This window comes from Nyctibius grandis, chromosome 20 (genome assembly GCF_013368605.1).
Source record: "Nyctibius grandis isolate bNycGra1 chromosome 20, bNycGra1.pri, whole genome shotgun sequence".
Classification (NCBI taxonomy): Eukaryota; Metazoa; Chordata; class Aves; order Nyctibiiformes; family Nyctibiidae; genus Nyctibius; species Nyctibius grandis.
This window is the reverse complement of record NC_090677.1, coordinates 102,179-124,295: the sequence shown is the minus strand read 5'-3', so window position 1 is coordinate 124,295 and position 22,117 is coordinate 102,179. Positions and strand designations below refer to the sequence as shown.

Below are 22,117 nucleotides of genomic sequence, written 5' to 3'. Positions count from 1 at the left end.
AAAACACAAGAAAGGCATTAGACTACGTACCAATGTCACTAAGCAGAGAAAGTATTTGACTTTCCTTCAGTCCACAGCAGTTTTCCGGTTTGTTTAGCAACTACAGTAAAGAAAAAGATGTTTAGACTCACAATGAAACAGTTAACAGTCAGGAACAACACCTCCCATACCCTGCCGACACGACACAGAAAACAGCACAGCTCAAATATAACTCTAGTTGAACGAGGTAGTCAGCTTTGTGAAATAAAAGCATGGGGGAAAAAGAAAACAACTCAAACTGAAATTCATTGCACAGAGATGGGGTTGAAAAGAAGATTCAGACTGCTGGAATAATATCACAAGAGCATGAAAGCCATCAGAAAGCAAGCGGGCAAGAGATGCAGGCAGGGCCGTACGGCTGCGGGCAACGGGGATCCTGAGGCTCCTGGAATCTGCTCGCTCCTCATCTGCTGGAGTTTGGCTTGATGGGATTTGGGAACACCCCAACTACCTGAAGCAGGGCTGCTGCTTGGAGGAACAACCCTCCAGTGACGAAAATAAACTCAAAGGAATAGATGTGCATCGAAGTCCTTCGCATTCAAATGCGGGTCACCCATAGAAGGGTGAGAAGGGAAACCAACAGGTTAACTCTTAAATTCAGTGTAAGCCACAGAAGAGAAGATCACTGCGGTCATTGACAGCTCCCACGCAGCCCAGCTGGCCCAAAGCAATTGCTGCTTTAATCTGAACAAGCCAGCCCTGGACTCTTAACAGACCCTGTTTTTCTCGGTGTGCTGTACCCAGGCAATACCCTGCGCTATGGAAAAGCCACCCAGGTATCAGCCCCTGCTGCAAGAGGCTGCTGAACACTGTGCAGCCACCTCTGCAGTCACCCGAAGTCAGTCCCCAATGCCACCTGAGCCCTCCAGGGTCCGAGGCACGGTACCAGCCACCCACCTCATGGTCAGGCACCTTAAACCAGCAAAGGGCATGTTCTCCAATAACAGTGCTACTGCCACAGGCTGCCCCACTCCACACAAGCCACCTTCTTCAGCTCAGAGCACTCAATCACTGGCTAGCTCTGCCCTGGGACACTGTCTCCTTCCTGACTGCCCTCCAACAATGAGAAGAAGCTGCTTGACACTTCAGCACGTTGGCTTCTAGGTCGCCCACTGAGTCGATCCTGAGCTAAAAAGCAGATCATTGGCCTGTGGATCACGGGAGTGCCCACAGCATGGATCACGACCTGCATCCACTGTAAAGTACTTCATCTCTCTTCTCCCTTGCCCTGAATTTTTCTCCTCTAGCAAAAGCTATGGTAGAAGTACCATAGGAAACTCCCTCCTAATCAGTGTCTTAATGATCTGTCAATAAGTAGCTTCAGCAAGTTACTGCATACGCCCTGAGTCGAGCAACACCTCATCTGATTTTTTGATCACTACACTGAAGGCTTTTAAAGATGACCGAGGTACACCTCTGCACCGCAGCCACCCCTCCCGTAATGTATCCTCATGTCTTTGCCGGCCTCCCACACTTCAGGCACAATCAGTAGCGAAAGCTCTATGGGGGAGAAGCCAAACTTCAACATCTCACTCCTTAAGCTCTGGGTCCGTAAGTGCTAAACAACAAAGGAGGAGAGGGGCAAAGTCAGAAATCAAGCTCAGAGCCCAGAACTCTACCCCGAAAGAGCACAAGCGTAAAAATGTGCATGGCCCACAGGCAGGAGGGGATGCTTTTCCAGGCTTTATGTAAGATTGCAGATGTGCAATGAGAAATTAACAGCGGTAGAAAATGCAAAATGATGCCAAGCGAGTGTAAGAGAAAGATTTAAAGAGTGGGATCAGAAATAAAAAAACATGCTTTCTTTTTCTTTAAGGAACAAAGCATTACATGCAATCAAATGAAATGAAGCATGTGACTTCTTAAATTGTCCCAGCATCTATGCAACACCTAAGGATTCACGAGAAATTAAATGACCAAACACTGCATTGCAAGTACAGCTAACGTAACCCCAAATTTCTTGGCCAGGCTCTCCAATTTACCTTCAAGTAAGTCTCAAAACTTTTACTGCAAAAATACAATACCCAAGCACCACCGAGAACGTGGTCAGCTACATGTGTTTGCAACACCCAAATGCAATTTTCTTATGTACCCGCTTCCTTTCATTGCCAACTTCGTCTCTTCAAATTGCCCTGATTGTTTTAAACAACTTGAGAACACAAAATGAGGCTCAGTAAGTTACCAATACACTAGCTGCTATCGCAGATATGCAGCTATTGCATTCAACATCTGCTCACGCCCCTCCAGCGCTATTTAACACCAGTAACAAACAACAGAAAAATGAGCTTCCTGATCACTTAAATGAGGTGATTTCTAAGCAAACCTTGATCAACACGGATTTGCTTCTTCACCCCTACACAAATGGCTGCTTCTTGAATCCGGCTGCAACGGCAAGGGAGCATAAACTCTACTGGGCCACGCAGCTGCTGCCTGGGGAACTACTGAAAGGTTCCTTTACTCTTGGGTGTTGCTGCTTCGCAGAAGGGCAGTTCCCAGTTCAGCAGGAAACAGGAAAGCCTCTGAAGCCCTGGAGGCCCCAATCCAGTACTGAAAGGATCCTTCTCTGTGCCAAGGGGAACACAACGCTGGATACACGACTCGAAACTGGATCAGACTCCAAACAGATAGAGACACACTTCAGCAAAGCCAAACGTGCTGGGTGCGAGTATCTAGGCTACGGAAAGTTTTATTAATGCTAAAGCAGTTGCACGAAAGGACACACTGATTCAGGATAAAAGAGTATCTGCCCTTCGATTGTTCTCTGTGCTCTGGTTTCAAAAACACAAGCCTCATTTCCCACACGTGGCTTTTTTTCTACTTCACATTTACTTTCCCACACCTGTACCTAAAAAGAAAAGCGCCACAGAACAGACAAGGTTTCACGGACAACCACAGTTACAGAAACAGCATTAAGGCCACTTATATTGCAAAGCAAAGCAGACATTACCTTCCGGAGGTCACCCCCGGAACAATATTCCATTGCCAGAAGAGGAACATCGTTAACCAGAAAGTTCATCTCCTCAGGAACTTCACAGGCTCTTACTACATTGGGATGGTTCAACCTAAGCACATGGAAAGCTGGATGAAAATTTGAACTCCTCTTTTGGAAGAGTGAGACAACAGATTGTCAACCAACCACGTTTTATGTTTCAGGAACCATTTCAGTTCCCCAAATGTATCCTTGCTGAGAAGTACACTCTTCAACTTGTACCTGCCAGTATCCAAATGCATAAAATCCATACCTTGGGAATACACAAACCAGTGATGAGCAGAACCAATGTCTCAAAGTCAAGGTACAGGACTTTGGTGATGGGGATCCGGGCTCATGTTCTGGATTCCTGCACGTTCCTGGCAAAGTCATCCCATACGTGCCTCTGTTTCTGCACGTGAGGACAGTCTCCCCCTGGGTTGAAGGTTTCATAGGAATCTGTTAACACCTGCGCAACTGTACTAGGCAGGTAGAACCAGGCAGGTGAAATCCATGTACGCGGGGAAGGATTCATTTCTGCAACTGAATTCAAACAGCTGCTTCCTGACTGTCCCAAATATACTCTAGGGAATAAACGACACGCCCAGTAGGAAGTGAGGACTGATTACTTCTGTGTACACCTTCCAAAGCCTCTGGAAGCCACCAGAAGAGCAACTGTAGCTGTGTGGCTCAGGGCTTGTATTCAGAAAACTAATACGGTGCAAACGCTAACAACAACAGCGATCACCAAGCCCTGACTTACAAACTCGGGGTGCTCGCAAGTGGTTTCCTTTAATGTTAGCGGACACGGTGAGCAGGCGAGGGTGACAAGATTGCAGAGCAGGAGGTCAGTAAAGCTCTATGCAGCAGGGGCACTGCAGGCCTTGGTGAGGACAACTCAGAACAAAACTGAGCAGTGTCCCTCCTCCCACCAGTGGGATGGAGCATTTCACACTCCGAGATCTCAGGATGAGGGAGCAACTGTATGAGACCCTGACACCTACAGGTACTGCTCACGTCCATGAGGACAAACCTGGCCAGCTCTGGTTCACAGGTACCTCAGAGCAACCTGCCAGAGAGAGGGATGGTGGGCAGCATAGAGTACACAGTGTCTCATGAGAAAGCATTAGGGGACATTACTCTGTACTCATGGGACCATGACAGAAAAAAACCAACTCCTAGATCCCCGGCTGCTAGATCAAAGACGAATGCACTGCACAGTATGGGAACATGCAGGTCTTCTCATGTCACCACATTAAAACTCAACGTACCGCGTGATGTGAGTTTGGAGGAATTCAGGAGAGACAAACAGCCCAGACAGCACAAGAGTGTGGGGGGTTTGGATGTCGCTAGGTCCCAAGCCAAGGCACGAGCTAGCACACCCAAGCAGAAGCGCTTGGACCAGTCATGGCACAGCACAGAGCTGCTGGGTGACCGACTTGTTCGGGGGCTGGCTGTCCCCACGCCCAGGTCCCGCAGCCCGGCCAGCCCAGGGGCTGCCTGTCCCCACACCCGGGTCCCTCAGCCCGGCCGGCCCAGGGCCTGCCTCTCCCCGTACCACAGTCTCTCAGCCCGGCCGGCTCAGGGCCGCGGGGCCCCGGCTGTACCGTGCCGGCCCATCCGCACTCACTTCTTCATGATGTCGATCTCGTGGCACCAGCGGTCCTTGTTCTTCACGCTCAGCTCCAGCCGGCAGGACTTGATGGCCACCCGGGCGCCCGAGTCCTGCGGGACACTGCGCCGTCAGCCGCCCCGGCCCGGCCCTCCCCCCCCTCCGCCGCCCGCCCGGCCCCGCGGCCGCCGCACCTGGTGCTGGTAGAGGCAGACGTTACCGAAGCCGCCGGTGCCCAGGCGGTCGCGCATCTCCCAGGGCCCGCAGCCGCCCGCCGGCTGCCCCCGCAGCGCCGCCCCGCCGGGGGCCCGCTCCGCGCCGCCGCCGGGCCCGGGGGGGGCGCCCCGCTCCATGGCGCCGCAGCCACTCGGCGCCTCCCGCACTCCGCCTTTATTGCCGCGTCACCCCGCGCGCCCGCCCGCCCCCCAATCGCCGCCGCCGTCGCCGTCAGCGCCGCCGTCAGGCCCGGAGGGCGAAGTCGAAGGGCTGGAAGTCCCGGCGGAAGGCGCGGGCCTGCGCCGCCTCCTCCGCCCGCTCCGCCGCGCAGCGCCGCCAGTCCGCCCGCTGCGGCAGCGCCAGCAGCGCCTCGCTCGCCAGCACCTCCCTGCAAGCACAGCCGGCGTCACCGCGGCCGGCAGGCGGCGGGCAGGCCGTCACCGCGCGGGACGGACCGAGGGGGGGGAGGCACCGACCTGCCGAAGTGCAGCGGGAAGCGGCCGCGAATGCGGTGGAAGAGCTTCTCCCCCGTGTCCAGCTCCACGTAGAAGTAGGGCGTCCCCGGCTGCGCCACCTGCGGAGGGGGAGAGGAGAGGTGGGGAGAGGGGCCCCCGCGGGCCCAGCAGCGCCGAGAGCGGGGTGTTCGGGAAGGAGCAGCTGTTTGGCATCTCCTGAGAGCAGTGCTGCCAGCTCTGGGGCCCCAACAGCAGAAGGACACAGAGCTGTTGGGGCGAGTCCAGAGGAGGCCACGGAGACGCTCAGAGGGCTGGAGCCCCTCTGCTATGGAGACAGGCTGAGAGAGATGGGGCTGTTCAGCCTGGAGAAGAGAAGGCTCCGGGGGGACCTTCTAGCACCTTCCAGTACCTGAAGGGGCTACAGGAAAGCTGGAGAGGGGCTTTTTACAAGGGCATGTAGTGATAGGATGAGGGAGAATGGTTTTAAACTGAAAGAGGGGAGATTGAGATGAGATATGAGGAAGAAATTCTTTGCTGTGAGGGTGGTGAGACCCTGGCCCAGGTTGCCCAGAGCAGCTGTGGCTGCCCCCTCCCTGGCAGTGTTCAAGGCCAGGTTGGATGGAGCTTGGAGCAACCTCGTCTGGTGGAAGGTGTCCCTGCCCATGGCAGGGGGGTTGGAACTACGTGGTCTTTAAGGTCCCTTCCAACCCAAACCCTCCTGTGATTCTGTGATAAACTCTGCAAACAAACCATCCCACCCAGAGATGCCAAACTGCATCACGGGCTGACATGGAACCGTAACTTCCCAGGGCCAGTGAAGCAGTGGATCGCTTTCTGCAGAGATCATCTGTTGATGATGCATACAGGGCACTACTGTAATTTTTTTGTGTGGTTTAATTCTGCAGTTACCCCCACAGAAGAGTTGTTAAGTGAGAGAGCCAGGCAGTTCCAATCATTCTTAACCTGAGCTAGGTCACCCCGTACTAACATGGCACATTTTTAGAGGGAGAAAAGCACGTGAAGAGACTACATTCACATTTCTTGGCTGAGACACCAGCCTCTGAGCTTGCCAACATGGGTATCGATAGCTGCAATGGCATAGAAAGAGACAAGCATGCACACGTGCTATTTCTGGGCCCTGCTGCAGATCAGGTCTCCCTGTGACCCCTAAGTGCAAAGAAAAATAAACCCTATGTCACTACTGACTCATTTTTCTGATATAACAGGAAGATTTCTTTCAAATTCTTATCCAAGGGAACCTAAAAGTACCTGATGTGCAGCAGCACTGAAAAAGAGTTGGTGTTTGTTATCAGAAGGAATGAATTCAGCAAGCCCTACATGTGGCTGGAATAATTTTCAGATAAGCAACGCATCTGTTGTTCATGGGAACTTCACCTGGAGCAGAACACATCTGGAACATCTCCAAATCAAGTCTACGATGCTCTGCCTCCAACAGCTTAACCCTACCACACAAAGTGACCTCAGAGGGAAAGAGCAGCCTAGACAGAACCAAGGGAAAGTAAATAACGGGTGAAATCTTGTCTCGTACTTGCGTGATATCCGAGTGCTCTGGGATTTCTAATAATTCAATCGCTTGTTCCTGTGCTTGTGTAATAAAGGATTCCTTAATGTCCTCAGGAGTACAGTGGTCCAATGGGACAGGAATCACCTGGAGAGGGAGGACAGCATTTCCGTAAAAAGAAGAAAAGACAAACCAAACCAGTTGCAGAAAGCAGTCAGTCCATCACTGGAGCTGGTATGCTCCTCAGTACCGCTCAGTGTCATCACATGAGACAGGTGAGCACCCATCCGTACAGGCTTAAACTTATGAGATTTTTTTTTCTGTAGGAGCTGAACAAAAAGCTGAAAACAAAAAGCTTGAAAAAGTTCTCAGCACAGCCTTCTCCTTTCTGATCTCTGTGGTAGTTTAAGGCCGCTCTGATACAGTTACAGATCGGCCGAATACAGAAACCACCACAATAAACCCCTAAATGACTGACACACAAGGACAAAAAAACCCCACCAAATCAAATCAAAGGGCTGGTACTGGTAGGCAACGTTTACAACCAGAGTTTTGCATATATCTTTAGATTTTCAGCCTGCTTCAGTTACAAACGCAAGCACCACAGTTTGTGTGGCACTGTGAGCCGATCAGAGTCAGAGCGAGGTCTTGCAACTTATCTGAAAACCTTGTGGGCTTTTTATTCAGTTCCATGAAGGGAAAAGTTTTCCTCACCCACTCAACACAACCAACGCTGTGCTGCTGTAACAGGAAGAATTAAAGGACTGTGGCAGAACCAGCACACCCGTTTTATTTTGCTCTGGCTCTAGCTGTGGGTAGGACGACTTCTCTCCGTACTCTGGGAAGGCACAGAATAAAGAGGGAAATTTGAAGGTGAGCTTTCTCTTTCAATTCATTTGCAGATAAGTGCAAGTTTACATTCTCCCAGGGTGACGCTAAAACCATACCTGTAACTGCAGATGCTGGCTCCTGTAGTTTCTTTCAAACAGGACATATCTCTTTCCTTTGCTTCTGAAAAATTCCTTTAGGGCGGACTTGTACTTGGTCACTTCTTCCACCACCTCCGAAGACAAGTCAACCACTGACTGATAGTGCCCAATAGGCAAAATCAAGACGTGATCAGGTAATAAGCCGCCTTTAGCCAGGGCAAGATAGCACTAGAGTGAAACAATACACACCAGTTACTCACTGCAAGCAAAAATTACTTACTATGCTGTGCTAATTCACTCTTTGACTGCATTCTGAGTATTCCCCAGCCTAGCGATTCTGCCTCAGGAACAGGAAGGTCTTCTCTATGTCACTTACTAGGGATTGTTTATTAGCCATTTATTAATTACTAGAGGAATGAGAAAGACTGCTAAAGGACCAAAAAAAAAGAATCTTTTAAATGCCAGAAAATGCCTTTTCTGCAGGAAAGCAGCAGAGAAAACTTCACCACTGTGGCTAGAATTTCTCACTATGGCAAGAAAATTCACTTGAAAATTGTTAACAGCTTTTAAAATGAGCCCCTGGACAAACCTGTCCCTGGAGCAGTTTGAAATGGATTATGCTCTATAGGAGCAATAACTTTAAGCAAAGTGAATATACCAGTGACTGAATTAAATCTCCAAGATGTACTTCGAGATGTCGACTTTAAAGCTATCTTATCTTCTGTTTAACCTACATATAATAAAACTGGAACTAATTACCCCCGGGAGATCTGGCGTAACTCCAGACAGTGCATCCTGCTGCCAAAGCAAGTCCCAGTTTACACTGAGTTCACGCTGGAAAAGTTCTGCCAGATGGTAACATAAGCAGACCACAAGGGCTGGCACAGCAAACAGCGTTCTGGCACTGTAATCCAGCTCTGCTGCCGAAGCAAAACTGGGCCATGCTTCATTTTTTAAGAGAGTCGATCTATATACTTATGTCTTTTGTAGGGGAGATGCAAAGAAACTGAAAACAAAACCAAGAGTCAGCTTCAAATAAAGTTTGTTTTTTTTAAGATTTAAAATCGGAGATCGATATTTTACGTTGTTGTGTCTTAGCACAATTCTGCCATCATGTAGCAAAGAACGTGCTAAGGGTACTTACATGAGTGCCAATACTAACAACCAAGTGCTTCTCAACTTCTGGGCTGGCGAGGCAGAACCAGCAGGGCCCCGTGGGCTGTGCTTTGTCAGGAGAGGAAAGAGAAACAAGTGTTAGCACAAGGCTTCTTTGTCAGAACAAGGAATAGAACAAGATATGGAAGAGTTGTTATTTTCCAGCCACCCTTCCCAGGTGATAAAGTGCTGAAGAAGCCAGAAGGACACAGCTCTTGGAAGCAGATCTGGTCAGAGAACTGGTGCCTCTGGGAAATTCCAGGAAGAGCGGAGGTGGCAGCAGTCACACCCTTGCTGACCGCCATTCTCATCAAGTGCTCTAATTTAATGGAAGAGCACTAATTCCAGGAATTTAGTGGTTACAGCTCACTAATAAGAAAGCACCAGCGAATTTAAACAAACAAATCGAAATGAGGTAAAATCAGGTACAGACAAGGACAGAGGCTGTCGAACACAGTTGTCAGTTCTGGCCTATTCATCGCACTCAAAACACCTGGATTCACACCCAAATTGTGATAGCTGAGCTGACCTTTAATGTAAGTTGATGGCATTGATAAGCCAGGCCCCTCCTTAGGGTCAAACACTGTATCCACATCCTCTGCAGGTTGTGTACAAGAACAGACAAGCAGCTTTGCAAATGCAATGAACATGACGGGGCTTTCCCAAGAACTGCAGGAAACCGAACGTCCGATTCTGGCGTTCGTTTCTGAGCAAAGCAGTGTGACAAGGCTCTCTTCACGTGACAGCAAACTCCAGAAGACTTTAGGAGTTACGTGAATATGCACAATGGCACACTATATCCTACAGAAGTGATAGGGGAAGACAAGAAAACCCAAGGGATTCTTTCATCAGAACTGACTGCCACGACAGCCAGTGGTGCCTCTGCAGGCACGTACAGAGCAATGGCACTGCGCTCGTTTTAGCATGAAGTAATTTAGCCTGTAGAACTGTTACGTGCAAGGACTATGCAAAGGGTTTGGAAATCTAATAAATAAAAACTGAACAACTTAGTCTCATGTAACAAAGGCAACCAGACTTATCTACCAGAGGCATTTCTGAAGAATGTCTTCTTACCCACTGGTGGTGCGAATAGCTTTCACAGAAACAAAAGGGTGGCTGCTGACATTTGCATTTTAAGCTCAAATTTCTTTATAACTGAGACCAACATTAGTTCTAAAGATACGTGCTTGCAATAACACTGTCACTGAGAAGTCACAATCCTTAAAGACTTCATTTAAATTTCTTCAAGTCAGACAAACTCTAATGAGATCTACAGCACAGAAATACAGAGGTAACAGAAGGGCTTCCTCCCTTCCCAGTTCATTAATATTTCGTGAACTCACAGCACAGAACAACTGAAGTGCTGTTTCAAGAACTCATCAGCACCGTGATCCAGCCTCTTGCAGTCCCTCTGACTGGAAACATGCTGCTTTGTGAAACTGCCTGTTGTCATGTTCAGAGGCCAGTCTGGTTCAGAGGGTAAATGGCATCAGCCCAACCTCCACCACCACAGATACAACTAGTTTTTAAATGATGCTTTTGTCTTTTCTTTCACCTATTGATTGTCAGGTTTGTAGGAAACAAGGGACCCTTCATTCCTCTGTATTCCCACAGCATTTAGTAGAGTGATAGAGCATGTTGGCAAGCTGACATACACAGCTCAACAGCTTGAGAAAAATGAAGAGTAAGATGGTCCAGTGCCTCAAGGGAATAGCTCAGGAAAAAAGCATCCGCATACTTACGGGGTTTTTTGGCTTGCTTAGGTTGGGAGTTCCCTCCTTTCCCATCTGAGTGACGTTTCTTTCCCCGATGCTTGTTCAAATCAAAGAAAAACTGACAAGCTGGTTCTTCCTGTTGAGAAAGTGAAGACCGAAGCCCATTATAACTGCATCACAGAGAGCCACAGTATGTACAAGAATTTGCTTTTTCCTGAAAAGGTGTGTAACCACCTTTGAAAAGCATCAACAGCGAAAGCATCAATATCCTGGAACAGAATGAACTGAGCTCTCCCAGTAATGCAGCAGACTTTGCCTGCCTGCTTATACAGCGTCAGCCAGGGAAAAAATTCTGGGAGAGCTGCCCCAAATTGCTGCGTTCTCCTATTTAGCTTCATGCTAAACATTATTCAAATCTCTTTTTCACTTGACAGCCAGTGCCAAAAGAATGTCTTCATTTCTTAGAGATGGTAACCTCTCAGCACGCTCCCACAGAGGCTGAAACCACTTGACTAAGCTGTCATGTAAGGCATAATGCCATTAGAAGGCTTTAATGCTGCGGAGGAAAGCACTGGGGAAGGGGATGGCAAAGAGCAGGGCTGCTGGCGCAGGCTTAGCTTGGCTCCCACACGGGAGCACAACCGCAGTCTGAAATCAGCCCATGCTGGAAGAACTGGCATGTACAGAGGAAGCGTTTTTCCCAGGAAGCTCCACAAGCTTTCCTGCCTGTCTTCAGTGGGATATTGAAGCTCAAAGGTACAAGAATTTGTGCTTTCATCTAGTTATTGACTGTTTGGTCTGTCTAAAGCCTTACTGCCAGGGGTTGAACACCACAGCAAGTCTCAGCTGGGGCGGGGAGGTTGTCATAGCTAAAGGGATCAGGAGGTGTCTGTCACCCTCGTGCCCACCCCACGCTGCCAGCTGCAAGGAGCCAGCCCTTCGCTCTGTGTGCGTGCTCCAGGGAGAACAGCTGCAGAGCAGTGCTTGCACCTCCTGCCTGACACGCTGCTTCAGCAAAGCGCAAGTCAAGCCTAACTTCAGGCTGAGTATTCTTCTCCCCAGCCAATGATTTCCCAATTTGGTTTCTCTACGTTACGTTAAGATATACAGGCAGAGCTATTCACATGTCCGCATTAGCGGAGTATCCCACAATGCTTAGAGGGCAAAACATGCTCTGCACAGGGTAACTGAGTCTCTACAGCGACGAACACAAGTCATTGTCTGATGATCAAATTACGAAGTTGGCAATTTCAAAGCTTCTGACACCACCAGCTGAGTATTCAGGCCCCAGGAAGGAACCCTTCTGCCCTCAGGTGGCAAGCAAGCGCTATTTAAAGGAGCACAGAGCTGGTAACTTAGGACACTTGAGAGAAAAAAAAACAACCCGTACCCAACACCTAGCTCACGAGCACTGAGGGATATAGTGGGAATGCAACATCAAATAAAGTAGCACCTGAGTAGCCATCAAAACTGGGACCAGCTGCAAATGACTGATCTGTAGTCGACAAGCTTAGAAAGAATAAGATCATGTGTGCTGAGGTGGGGAACAGTCCTGACAAGCAAGCAGATTTAACTACAGCATCACCATGCAGACCTGCAGGAAGAATCATAGTTTGGGCTGGAAAGGACCTTTAAAGGTCATCTAGTCCAACCCCCCTGCCATGAGTGTAGACATCTTCAACTAGATCAGGTTGCTCAGAGCCCCATCCAACCTGACCTTGGATGTTTCCAGGGATGGGGCATCTACCATCTCTCTGGGCAACCTGTTCCAGTGTTTCACCACCCTCATTGTAAAAAATTTCTTCCTTATATCTAGTTTAAATCTACACTCTTTTAGTTTAAAACCATTACCCTTGTCCTGTCGCAACAGGCCCTATCAAAAAGTCTATCCCCATCTTTCTTACAAGCTCCCTTTAAGTACTGAAAGGCCACAATAAGGTTTCTCTGGAGCATTCTCTTTTCCAGGCTGAACAACCCCAGATCTCTTGGCCTTCCCTTATAGCAGAGGTGTTCCAGCCCTCTGATCATTTTTGTGGCCTTCTCTGGACCTGCTAAAACAAGTCCATGTCTTTCCTGTGCCGAGGACTCCAGAGCTGGACACAGTGCTGCAGGTGGGGTCTCACCAGAGCAGAGTAGAGGGGCAGAATCACCTCCCTCGACCTGCTGGCCACACTGCTTTTGATGCGGCCCAGGATAAGGTTGGCTTAAGAAGGGGCAAAACGTAACAAACTCCCCTGCATTGCATCTATACAATATGGCTGATGGAAATAGTTTACACAAAACCCTGAAGTGCTTTGGACAGGAATAGTCCAAGGTTAAAGGCAAACACCACTGAAAGCTCCCTGAACACAGACTGTGAAACCAGGGTGCACACATCCGGGAGAAGGCAGCGGTACCTCTGCACGCAGGGATGCTTTGCTCTTCTGAGCCTCCTTCTGTAACTTTCGGTATGGGTTTTCGGTGACGTCCTGTGGCTGTTTCACCAGCTCTGCAGGGTCCATCATGCTCATTGGCACAATGCTGAAGGCGTAGAGATACTAGAACAAAAACAGACGGGTCAAATGCAAGAAGCTTCTGCCACGACTGCAGCGCTGAGGAGATCAGCTCTAAACTAAGCCACCCTGAAACGGTAACACACAACTTAGCACTGCAAGAACTCAGCAAATCAGTGTTTAAGCTAAAGCAGAACATGAAAAATGCACTCCAGTCTCCCACCCAGTGCAACCAAGAGTTTATGGAGTGCTCTCAAGTGGCTCACTCCTTTCACTTTAAGGAAGGAAAAGCAGTAGTGTATCCTACTTGAAAAAGAAATGACCTTGATCCTCAACTGTTTCCAGGCCTTCTATCTAGAACTCCTGGACCTTTTTTTGTTACCAGACCTGGTTCCTGTGCCTTCTTAACCACTAGCAACCTGTCTTTCTATACCAATATTCTGTAACCTTCTTGAGGAGAGAAGATAAACAGCTTAAAATAAAAAAAACACCAAACAAACCAGCCCCTTCCCATCCCAGAAGTTTGTTATTTTCAGTGATGTGTAAGGGCTACTTTGGAATTTCGCTTCCTTCTTAAAGCAGGCCATGTGAACAGAAGGTACGTAAAGCAGCTGGGGATGAGGAAGGAAGGGCAGCTTTCAACCACTTTCCTCAACAGCTGTCTTCACAGCTACGTGCCATTTGACCAGGTAGAGAAGAACAGCGGTGCCTCAGAACACATCCTGCAGCCCTTGCCCTTCTGACATCATGGGCAAATGGTATCTATTACTCAAGTGAGATAGATCCTTCCACTTCAGTCAAGCTTTTAAGTGATCAACGCTGTCCTCTAGCTAGCCAAAGCTGGGCTTACTGCCCTATTACTTGTACTCGAGAAAAGGAGTCAAGAGTGTCAGTACCTTTTTCTTGCTTGTATTGCCAACATCAGCCAGTGCAATAAACCTGCTCACATGCTGTGGGGTCTCCTGTAGCACTGTGTGATTTCTGTAAGGAAGCAAAACATGACTGTACTGGCATATACAATATAGAAAAGGATAGTGGGAAAAGTGTGTGTCCTCCATGAAGCTACTCAGACAGCACGTCAGCCACATATGGTCTTTGGCCAAGAACAAGGAGGCTTGAGGACAGACAGACTCGTGAGATCTAACAGAAAACAGCTGCACAGACCAAAAAGACATCTCACTGCAGTCCAAATACAGAGATGAGAGGACAATTCACTCTGAAAACAGCCACACCTTTAAAGTGTTTCCTGTGGAAAGGATAATAACCGTACCCAACATTAACACAACAGTTTTATTTGTAGGTTGTTCTGTCACCTACCTTATGTCACTAGTCACATTTTATATACACAGTTATGAGTGAAAACACCAGACTTCACCACACAAGAGCTTTCCCACGATACGTTTTCAGAGATACACTCCTCAACTAGGCTGAACACTGTTTACATGAGACTAAGGGCAACTAACTTGGCATCAGATTCACAGCAATGTACTTGGACAACTGTTGTCAGCAGTGGCAGAGTTTTCAAAGCAGCGGGAATTATGGTAATAAGATACATTTGAGAAACAGTCTTGCCCCTGTGTTGGGGCTGGATGACTTCATAAAATTATTTTAAATTTGTCCTCCTCTGTTCTTTGAACTCTTATTAGAAATAAATGAGATTTCACATGGTCTTACAAACCTGTAAGGAAGTCTTTCATAATAGGCCTTTTCCAGGGCAGCAAAGTGGTACCTTGGTTTGAGACTTGCAGCTAGATCAGATACTAACTTGGAGCCACATTTCTTGGTATCGACTTCTCCCTACAAAATACAACCCAAATTCTATTTAAAGAAACCTGTCAGACTGCAGTGAAAAGAAACAGTTTTGTACAGAACTGCATGCTGGAAACGTAGAGACTGACTATAGTAGTCACCATTCCCTGGAAGTGGAAAAAAAAAAAGTTAAAAGGGCTTGGTCTCTTATCACCAACCAGAGCCTATTCATTTATTCCATTCTGTGTACTCAGGGTTTGTATCCACTCATTTACTCAATCCCAGTTTGTCAGATTTTCCTTCTCTTGGTCTTGTGAAGTCGGGGCAGCACGGAGTGAGTTTGGCAAACACCAACAGATGTCAAAATCATTAAGACAAGTTTTGACCACATACCCAAAGTGCCAAAGCTTTAATGCATGAGTCAAGTGAATAGGAAAGCTCTGAGGTTTCCTTAGGAAGCAAAATTTTATCCCACTCCCATCCCTGAGAAGTCAGAGAAAAACAAAACACAACCAAAGAGCGGACTTCAAACCGTTTCCTTGGGTGTAGGCTCTTATGCTGGCTTTTCCCCATTAGCCTTAGACTGAGAAGTGAGGTAGGGAAGGAAAAGGGCAGGGGAAGAGAGAAGTTCAGAAATAGCCTACGTCTGTTACCTTGTTATCTTTGGTAAAAGCACGGGGACTGAGACTCTGACCTGGCAGGCATCTGCCCCTTCACTGCAGCAGCGGGACAGGCACTAACCCACCCCTAAGAAAGAAGTTTTCCTCTCCGTGCTCCCTCCTTGCAGCAGGCATGGCAGAGGGGAGCCCAGCAGTGTCTGCTCTGAAGGCTGGCTGCTTCCAGCCCCACTGAAAACACACAGACTTACAAAGCATCTCAGGAAAAGGAAACCCACAGACTTCTCCTGGGAGTCAATTCTCATCTGTGCAATTTAGCGCCTCACGCTGCTCTTGCTGAAAGAGAAAGTTCAGGTGACGAAGAGCAAGAGACCTACTTGTTCATCCCTCAAACTTCCTGCTTTATTTGAGTGACGGGATTTCAGGGTCTCAGTGCACAAGGGAATCTCCAAGACTTATTACTGAAATCTTCAGGTGATAAAATACACACTCCAACAAGTTGCATATTTGAATATAATCACTATTAATACACTCCTCTGATGATCCAAGTGAGTACATTCACAGAAAATTCATGCCGAGGGAAGCCAAGTGTGGAATGATATGCTGAACTACCACAGAGAATCCCCATGGGAATTTTGAGACCCAAGTTTTCTTTTTAAGCCAGAACATCCCTACAACTTGTTTCTCTCCAACTCCCTAGGCTAGTGGGGTTGGTTTTTGTAGGAGGGAGAGGAGTGAGGGTTCTTTATGCTTTTAGACTGAGGAGCATATCTCTTTCTGGATGTCAGAGGACACTGAGAGGAAGCAAAAAGTGTACTTTTGCCATGGTATGCAGACTTGCTGTCCAGGAAGGTTTCAGATCACCTGAACTTACAACTGGAGAATCACTTCTGCTGAGGAATATTAACAAGAGAAAATTGGGCATAAACGAAAGATCATCCTCAGAATCCAGACAGAGGAAGAACCAGACATTTAGTACAGCTGGCTGATACTTAAGGAACTAAACACCAAAACGCCTAAAAAGTTTTGAAGGGGGGAGAAAGAACAACTTAATACAACAAGTGGTATCTAAGATGCTTAGAGCACAGCGTTCCACATCAGAGCCTAGCAGCATCGTTCCACAGCAGCTGCAACTGACTGAATTCAGCGCAACATTTGTCATCAGGTGAAAGCTATTGACTCTGATTTTTCAGGCAGGGACAGATAAAACACCCTGAAGTTTCACAAATCCCCCTCCCCATTGGTCCTTCTTCTCTGAAGAACCAGAACATCTGCTGTCTGTTTTTCACTCTCAGCTTTCTCGAGCACTCAGAGATGGCCCAATAGCCCAAACTGCCAGAGCAAGCACAAAGGCAATCCTTTGTTCAATCCATCTGGAAACGCATTCTATCAGAAAACAGAATGCTTACCGCACTGTTGGCAAAAGTCCCCACATCTCTGGGCCAGGGGGACGTCAGCAATATATCCACACCTTTGAAGTTTGGGGTTGATAACAAAGATGTTTTTAATTCTGCCACATCCTTTGCGCTAAAACTGTAGGCAGGAGCTGGCTCATCCAGGGACTCGGTACCGCTCAGGTATGCGATCTGCAGTCCAGAAGCACCGCTGTAAAGACCTCGACGGCCTGCACCAATACACGGGCACACACTTGAGATGTAGACATTGCAAGTAAACTTTTAGTCGCATCATAGACAGAGGACCAAATTCAGCAGTCCTGCCTTACTTCTACTGAAACTGTCCTTACAGACAGCTCACTTTCTGTGCCCATAAACTGTGGTAAAGACACGTTTTAGTGCAATGGCTCAAACCCTGCCTACGGTGAAGCAGCTGTTCAGACAAACCCCAGTCTTCTCTCCTCACTGCTATCTTGCATCCCAAAAATCAATCCATATCAAAAGCTCGGTATGAAGGCTGAGTGAAAAAAGCCAATTACAAGTGCCTTTACTTGTTATGTTTTTTGTTAGGTGGCATTCTAGAAAGAAACTAGTTTTTCCTTTTAGCTTTGCTACAGCTTCATTACCTTTAAAGATGACACTTCTTACCTCTGCTACTCCAATACAGCCTCAGAGCATAGCAAAATCATACTTCAGGTAGGAAACCTTCCCCATACAAAGATGGGCATACTAGAGGAATAAGATATTCCCAAAGAACAGGCTCTTTCAACCACTCCTTTCGGTTAGCAAGTTCAGTGTTAGAAAACAACAACAAAAGCAGGGTTCTCTTTCACATGTTACATAGAAGATTGTATCAGCCTTTCAACATGGAGTTCAACTCCGGTATGAACCCCAGAATAAGAAATGTCACCTTAAAATTTCCAGAAAAAGGAAGGGCTTTGAAGTGGGAAGATCAGAAAACGTTCATGAAAGCACCACTGGGCAAATGCACATCCCTTATCACAAACCACCTGCAGCCTTACCTAAATAAGTGATGTTCTCAGCTAATTCGCAGCCACTGACGTCTGGAAAATAGCTCACGGTGTCTTGGTCGTTAGCACCGAGCACGTAGGTTGGAATTGGAGCTGAGGAAGAAAAGCACATGCACTCAGTCTGCTTTAATTCAAGTACATTAGTCCAAGTTCAGTCCACATTTACTAGGAACGGCAGCAGGTCCCATCCATTCCTACAGACACCAACACCGCTCCTTTGCAGCGTGCCGAGGAGCAATAAGCACAGAACAAGTAACCTTCCTTCAAGTCCCCGAGCCTGCTGTTTCCACAGATGGACGCAGCACCAGGAGAGAATAACCTCTGCTTTAACTACAACTCGCTCCGCTGCCTACATAAGATCAGCTCCAACATGATCCATAGCCCTAAAAACATGCACCTTCCCTAGGGCAATGCTAAGTGAATACCAGAGCCCAGGGACACCTGGCGATTCAGTTTAAGCTGATCTAAGTTCGTATGGCTATTGAAAAACCACAAACCATTGATGTTTTAGGGGAAAAGCTCAAGTTCATCAGCTCTTTGATTCATTTGGCAGAAGAACTTGCTGCGTGACTTCACCTAGAACTGGTAGATATAATTAAAAAAAAAAGCAATGGGAAGTACCAGTTTTAATTTCTCTATGGCTAGGTGATCAATAAAAAATTAATTCTCCAAACAGCGTAAGTCAAATCTTTTCAAGCTATTAGAAGTTTGAAAAAGCAACGACTGAGGCTGGAGACACCTCCTGTAGATTTCCTGGCAGACCAGTACACCAGTAAGCTGGTCAACACTTCACCTGGTCAGCAGGTCCTAAGTTTTTCACTGAATAAAAACCACCAAGTTTCCTATTTAAGAAGGGAGAGCAGCAGCAATACAGCAGCTCTGCTACAGCTGTCATTAGGCTGTTGCTTGAAGTTCAGAAGATACAGGAGATTGCTTTCAATTGCAGAGCCGGGTTTTGAAAACTTTATGAATGGCTTACAACCAAAATGAAGCAACACGAATCCTGTTTGTATCTACGTGCATATGGGTGAAGTTATAAGCTACAGATTTTTTCCAACAGTTCAAAGGGTAAAGACAACTCAAGTGAGGATGAGCAAAAATGCATCGGTCCAGGGAGGACTTTGCTGTTAACACCCACTCCTCTCCCTGTGCGCACATGAGAGCTAAGTTTAAACCAGTAACAATTCTCCTTATATTCTCATAGCAACAGGAACACAAGGCAGCATGCCTCGCCATGGTAAGTCCAGCCAGAAGCAGCAAACGGGACAATCTTTGTCCAGACAGCTCACACAGACGCACAAACAAGCAGGGGATGACTGTGGGGTGACACAGCAGCAGACAGGAACTAGAAATCAAGAGTCCCAGCTCCTTTCTGGCTTGCCTCACACCAGGGATGAAGCCAGAGTAGCACTGAAGAGGAAAGAAGAACACTACAAATGCTCGTGAGGTAGCACCTCCCTTACAAGAGGGGTGTGGAAAGAAGCAGAGAAGTCCACACAGGACTTCTCATATCTATGGCTGGGAAAACATCTCCAGCACAAGGGCTGTGAGAACCGAGGAGGAATGGGCAAAACCTGCTCCTTTGGAAAGCCTTGTGATCTCCATAGCTGAAGAACAGAGACGCTCAGCCCGCCAGCACCTCTCCTTTCCCCTTTCTCCTCAGGACTGAATGTAGAGAGGAGAACAGCACTGCTGCACACTGCGGAGGGGTCTGTGGTGGAAGTGTGAAGGTGGGTGTGAACAGGGAATTTCTGCAAGGGAAGCACCTGGAGTGGCAGAAGAAGGGCTATGCACTGGCAGGCGTGCTGGGATCCCACGGCGTGCTGACCGAAGTACCACAAACATCTACGTACAGCTCCCCAGGCTGAGAAAACAAGGATCACCCCACATGGCAGCCTGCAGGCTGAAACTGTGAGGAGGTGATGGTAGGAACACAAGTGGAGCCATAAGACATCCAGGCAAGGAGAGAGAAGACCCTGACAGCAATTAGCAGCATCCTGTGTCTCTCCTATGACTGCACACAGAGCTGGCCAGATGACCCAGGCACAGGCCTTGATGCCCAAATAGCGGGCAGGCCACTTGGACACAGGCATCTTTGTGCTTCCAAGTCCGAGTGTGTGACAAAAATAGGTTTTAAAAGAATTTTTAGAGCTTTTTAGTTTGTTTTTAGAGTCTAGAAAAGGGCAATGAAGGTGGTGAAGGGTCTGGAGCACAAGTGTGATGAGGAGCGGCTGAGGGACCTGGGGGTGTTTAGTCTGGAGAAAAGGAGGCTGAGGGGAGACCTTCTCGCCCTCTATAGCTACCTGAAAGGAGGGTGTAGCGAGGTGGGGGTCGGTCTCTTCTCCCAGATAACAAGCAATAGGATGAGAGAAAACGGCCTCAAGTTGCGCCAGGGGAGGTTTAGATTGGAGATCAGGGACAATTTCTTCCCCGAAAGGGTTGTCAATCATTGGAACCGGCTGCCCAGGGCAGTGGTGGAGTCACCATCCCTGGGGGGATTTAAAGGCTGTGTAGATGTGGTGCTGAGGGACATGGGTTAGGGGTGGGCTTGGCAGTGCTGGGTTAACGGTTGGACTCGATGATCTTAAAGGTCCTTTCCAACCAAAGCAATTCTATGATAAAACAAACCCATCTTTCCCTCTTGCGTGGAGTTTTCCTACTTGAGTTTAACTGCTTTAACATCACATCATTTAACTCCGGTGAGACAGCGAAGCGGGTCACGAAACAGCGCAATCACCAGCACCCAGGGTGACGCCTTCCTTACCTTTCTTGGCCCCTGCGTGATACTCTGCCCATTCTGCCTCTGAAGTAGAGCCAAAAAAATTCCCAACGCACAAAAGCATCTGAAAACATCAGATAAAATGAGAGTTGCCATTTAACCAAAGACACGACACACGCAGGTTTTTCGCCGATATGTTGTATTGTCGCAACACTGTGGCACGCCTCACTTCAACAGCATTTCGTCAGGCACGGTAAAGAGGTTCCTGTTTATCTACGCTTAGTATTAAACACATAACGGCATCGTTAATGGGTTTTAACGTGACACAGACAACGGCTCTCCTGCACTCTCTGCCCAGATTACGGCCCCTCTCCGGTGCTGGACAGGGAGGGCTGAGGGGGTGCAGGGCCCCCTGGGTACCCCGAGCAGAAAGAGGGGGGTCACGGCTCCAGGAGGGCACCCCCTGCACACCCCCTCTGGGCAAAACCCACCCGGGAACCTCTCCCGTGCCCACCCGCAGGACGGGTACAGGAACCTCCCGCGAACAGCCCCGCTCGCCCCCGCCCAGCCCCACGCAGGGACCGGAGAGGGGCCCCCCGGTACCCCCACGGCCCCCCGCAGCCTTACGTCGAAGCGGCCGCTCTTGCTCTGGATGGCCCGGACCCGCCCGAAGAGAGCCTCCAGCCGCCCCTCCACGTCGCCACACGCCAGCCTGCGGGACACGGAGCGTCAGCGGCTGGCGCGGCACCGGCACGGCATGGCACCGGCACGGCACGGGAACCGGCACGGCACGGGAACCGGCACGGCACCGGTACGGCACGGCACGGGAACCGGCACAGCACCGGCACGGCACGGGAACCGGCACGGCACGGGAACCGGCACGGCACCGGCACGGTACGGCACGGGCACGGGCACGGGCACGGGCACGGGCACGGGCACGGCCCTGCCGCGCCTCAGCGGCCTCCTCCCCCGCGGCCGCCCCCGCCGCCCCGCCCCGTCCCATCCCATCCCGCCGCACTCACACGCGCAGCGGCGCAGCCGCCATGGCGGAAGTGATCGAACAGGGGAGCCGCCGCCGCGCCCGGAACCTCCCGGTGCACCGCCCAACGCGCTACTGCGCCACTTCCGGGTTCACCGCCCAACCCGCTCCGCCGCTGCTTCCGGGTGCGCCGCCCAAAGCGCTCCGCCTCTCCCGGTGCGCCGCCCAACCCGCTCCGCCGCTTCCGGGTTCACCGCCCAACCCGTTCCGCCGTGCTGCCGGGGCGAGGGGCGGTGGCTGGGCGGGGGGGAGCGGGCCCGTCAGGGCCAGCGCGCACGGGGCTGTGCTCGCCCACCGCAGGCCTCCGCAGAAGCTGCGTGGCGGCCATGCGGGCCGCGCTGCGTGGCCTCGGGAAGGTGCCAGCAGCGGGAGAGGTGCCCGAGGGCGGGAGACGAGCAAATGTCGCCCCTCTCTTCCAGGGGGCGAGGAGGGGGATCTGGGGAGCTGCCGGCCAAGGGATCTGGC

At 49.3% G+C, this 22,117-nt stretch overlaps 2 protein-coding genes and 1 non-coding gene across 3 annotated transcripts in view; all 3 read right to left on the bottom strand.

Annotated features, from left to right (window-relative positions):
• The window catches only part of CHUK (component of inhibitor of nuclear factor kappa B kinase complex), a 31,721-nt gene extending 26,734 nt beyond the window's left edge, over positions 1-4,987 (bottom strand). Inside the window, exons 1-4 of the mRNA XM_068416726.1 lie at positions 4,814-4,987; positions 4,638-4,732; positions 2,987-3,101; positions 31-100 (exon numbers count right to left, since the gene is read on the bottom strand). Coding sequence (XP_068272827.1) covers positions 31-100; positions 2,987-3,101; positions 4,638-4,732; positions 4,814-4,972 — 439 coding nt within the window. The 5' untranslated portion in view covers positions 4,973-4,987. The remainder of the gene's footprint in view (positions 1-30; positions 101-2,986; positions 3,102-4,637; positions 4,733-4,813) is intronic.
• A 9-nt stretch (positions 4,988-4,996) lies between these two features.
• On the bottom strand, positions 4,997-21,736 carry CWF19L1 (CWF19 like cell cycle control factor 1). Its single transcript, XM_068416728.1, has 14 exons — positions 21,636-21,736; positions 21,241-21,325; positions 20,659-20,737; positions 17,886-17,987; positions 16,879-17,093; positions 14,782-14,900; positions 14,000-14,084; positions 13,008-13,148; positions 10,639-10,747; positions 8,886-8,965; positions 7,760-7,969; positions 6,840-6,959; positions 5,312-5,409; positions 4,997-5,223 (listed from the first exon to the last, which is right to left on the bottom strand). The coding sequence occupies exons 1-14, from the start codon at positions 21,656-21,658 to the stop codon at positions 5,079-5,081; spliced, it is 1,611 nt and encodes a 536-aa protein (XP_068272829.1). The 5' UTR covers positions 21,659-21,736; the 3' UTR covers positions 4,997-5,078.
• On the bottom strand, positions 7,131-7,272 carry LOC137672492 (small nucleolar RNA SNORA12). The gene has a single exon (XR_011049587.1). It is a non-coding gene; the product is annotated as a small nucleolar RNA SNORA12 (small nucleolar RNA).
• Positions 21,737-22,117: the final 381 nt, after the last annotated feature.

Excerpts from the sequence above, each read along its gene's own strand:
- CWF19L1 (XM_068416728.1), bottom strand. The coding sequence starts at position 21,658 with ATGGCGGCTGCGCCGCTGCGCGT. Across the intron at positions 17,988-20,658 it reads TCACGCAGGGGCCAAGAAAG|CTCCAATTCCAACCTACGTG; the intron begins GTAAGGAAGGCG and ends TTTCTTCCTCAG. Across the intron at positions 14,901-16,878 it reads GGACTTTTGCCAACAGTGCG|GGAGAAGTCGATACCAAGAA; the intron begins GTAAGCATTCTG and ends TGTATTTTGTAG.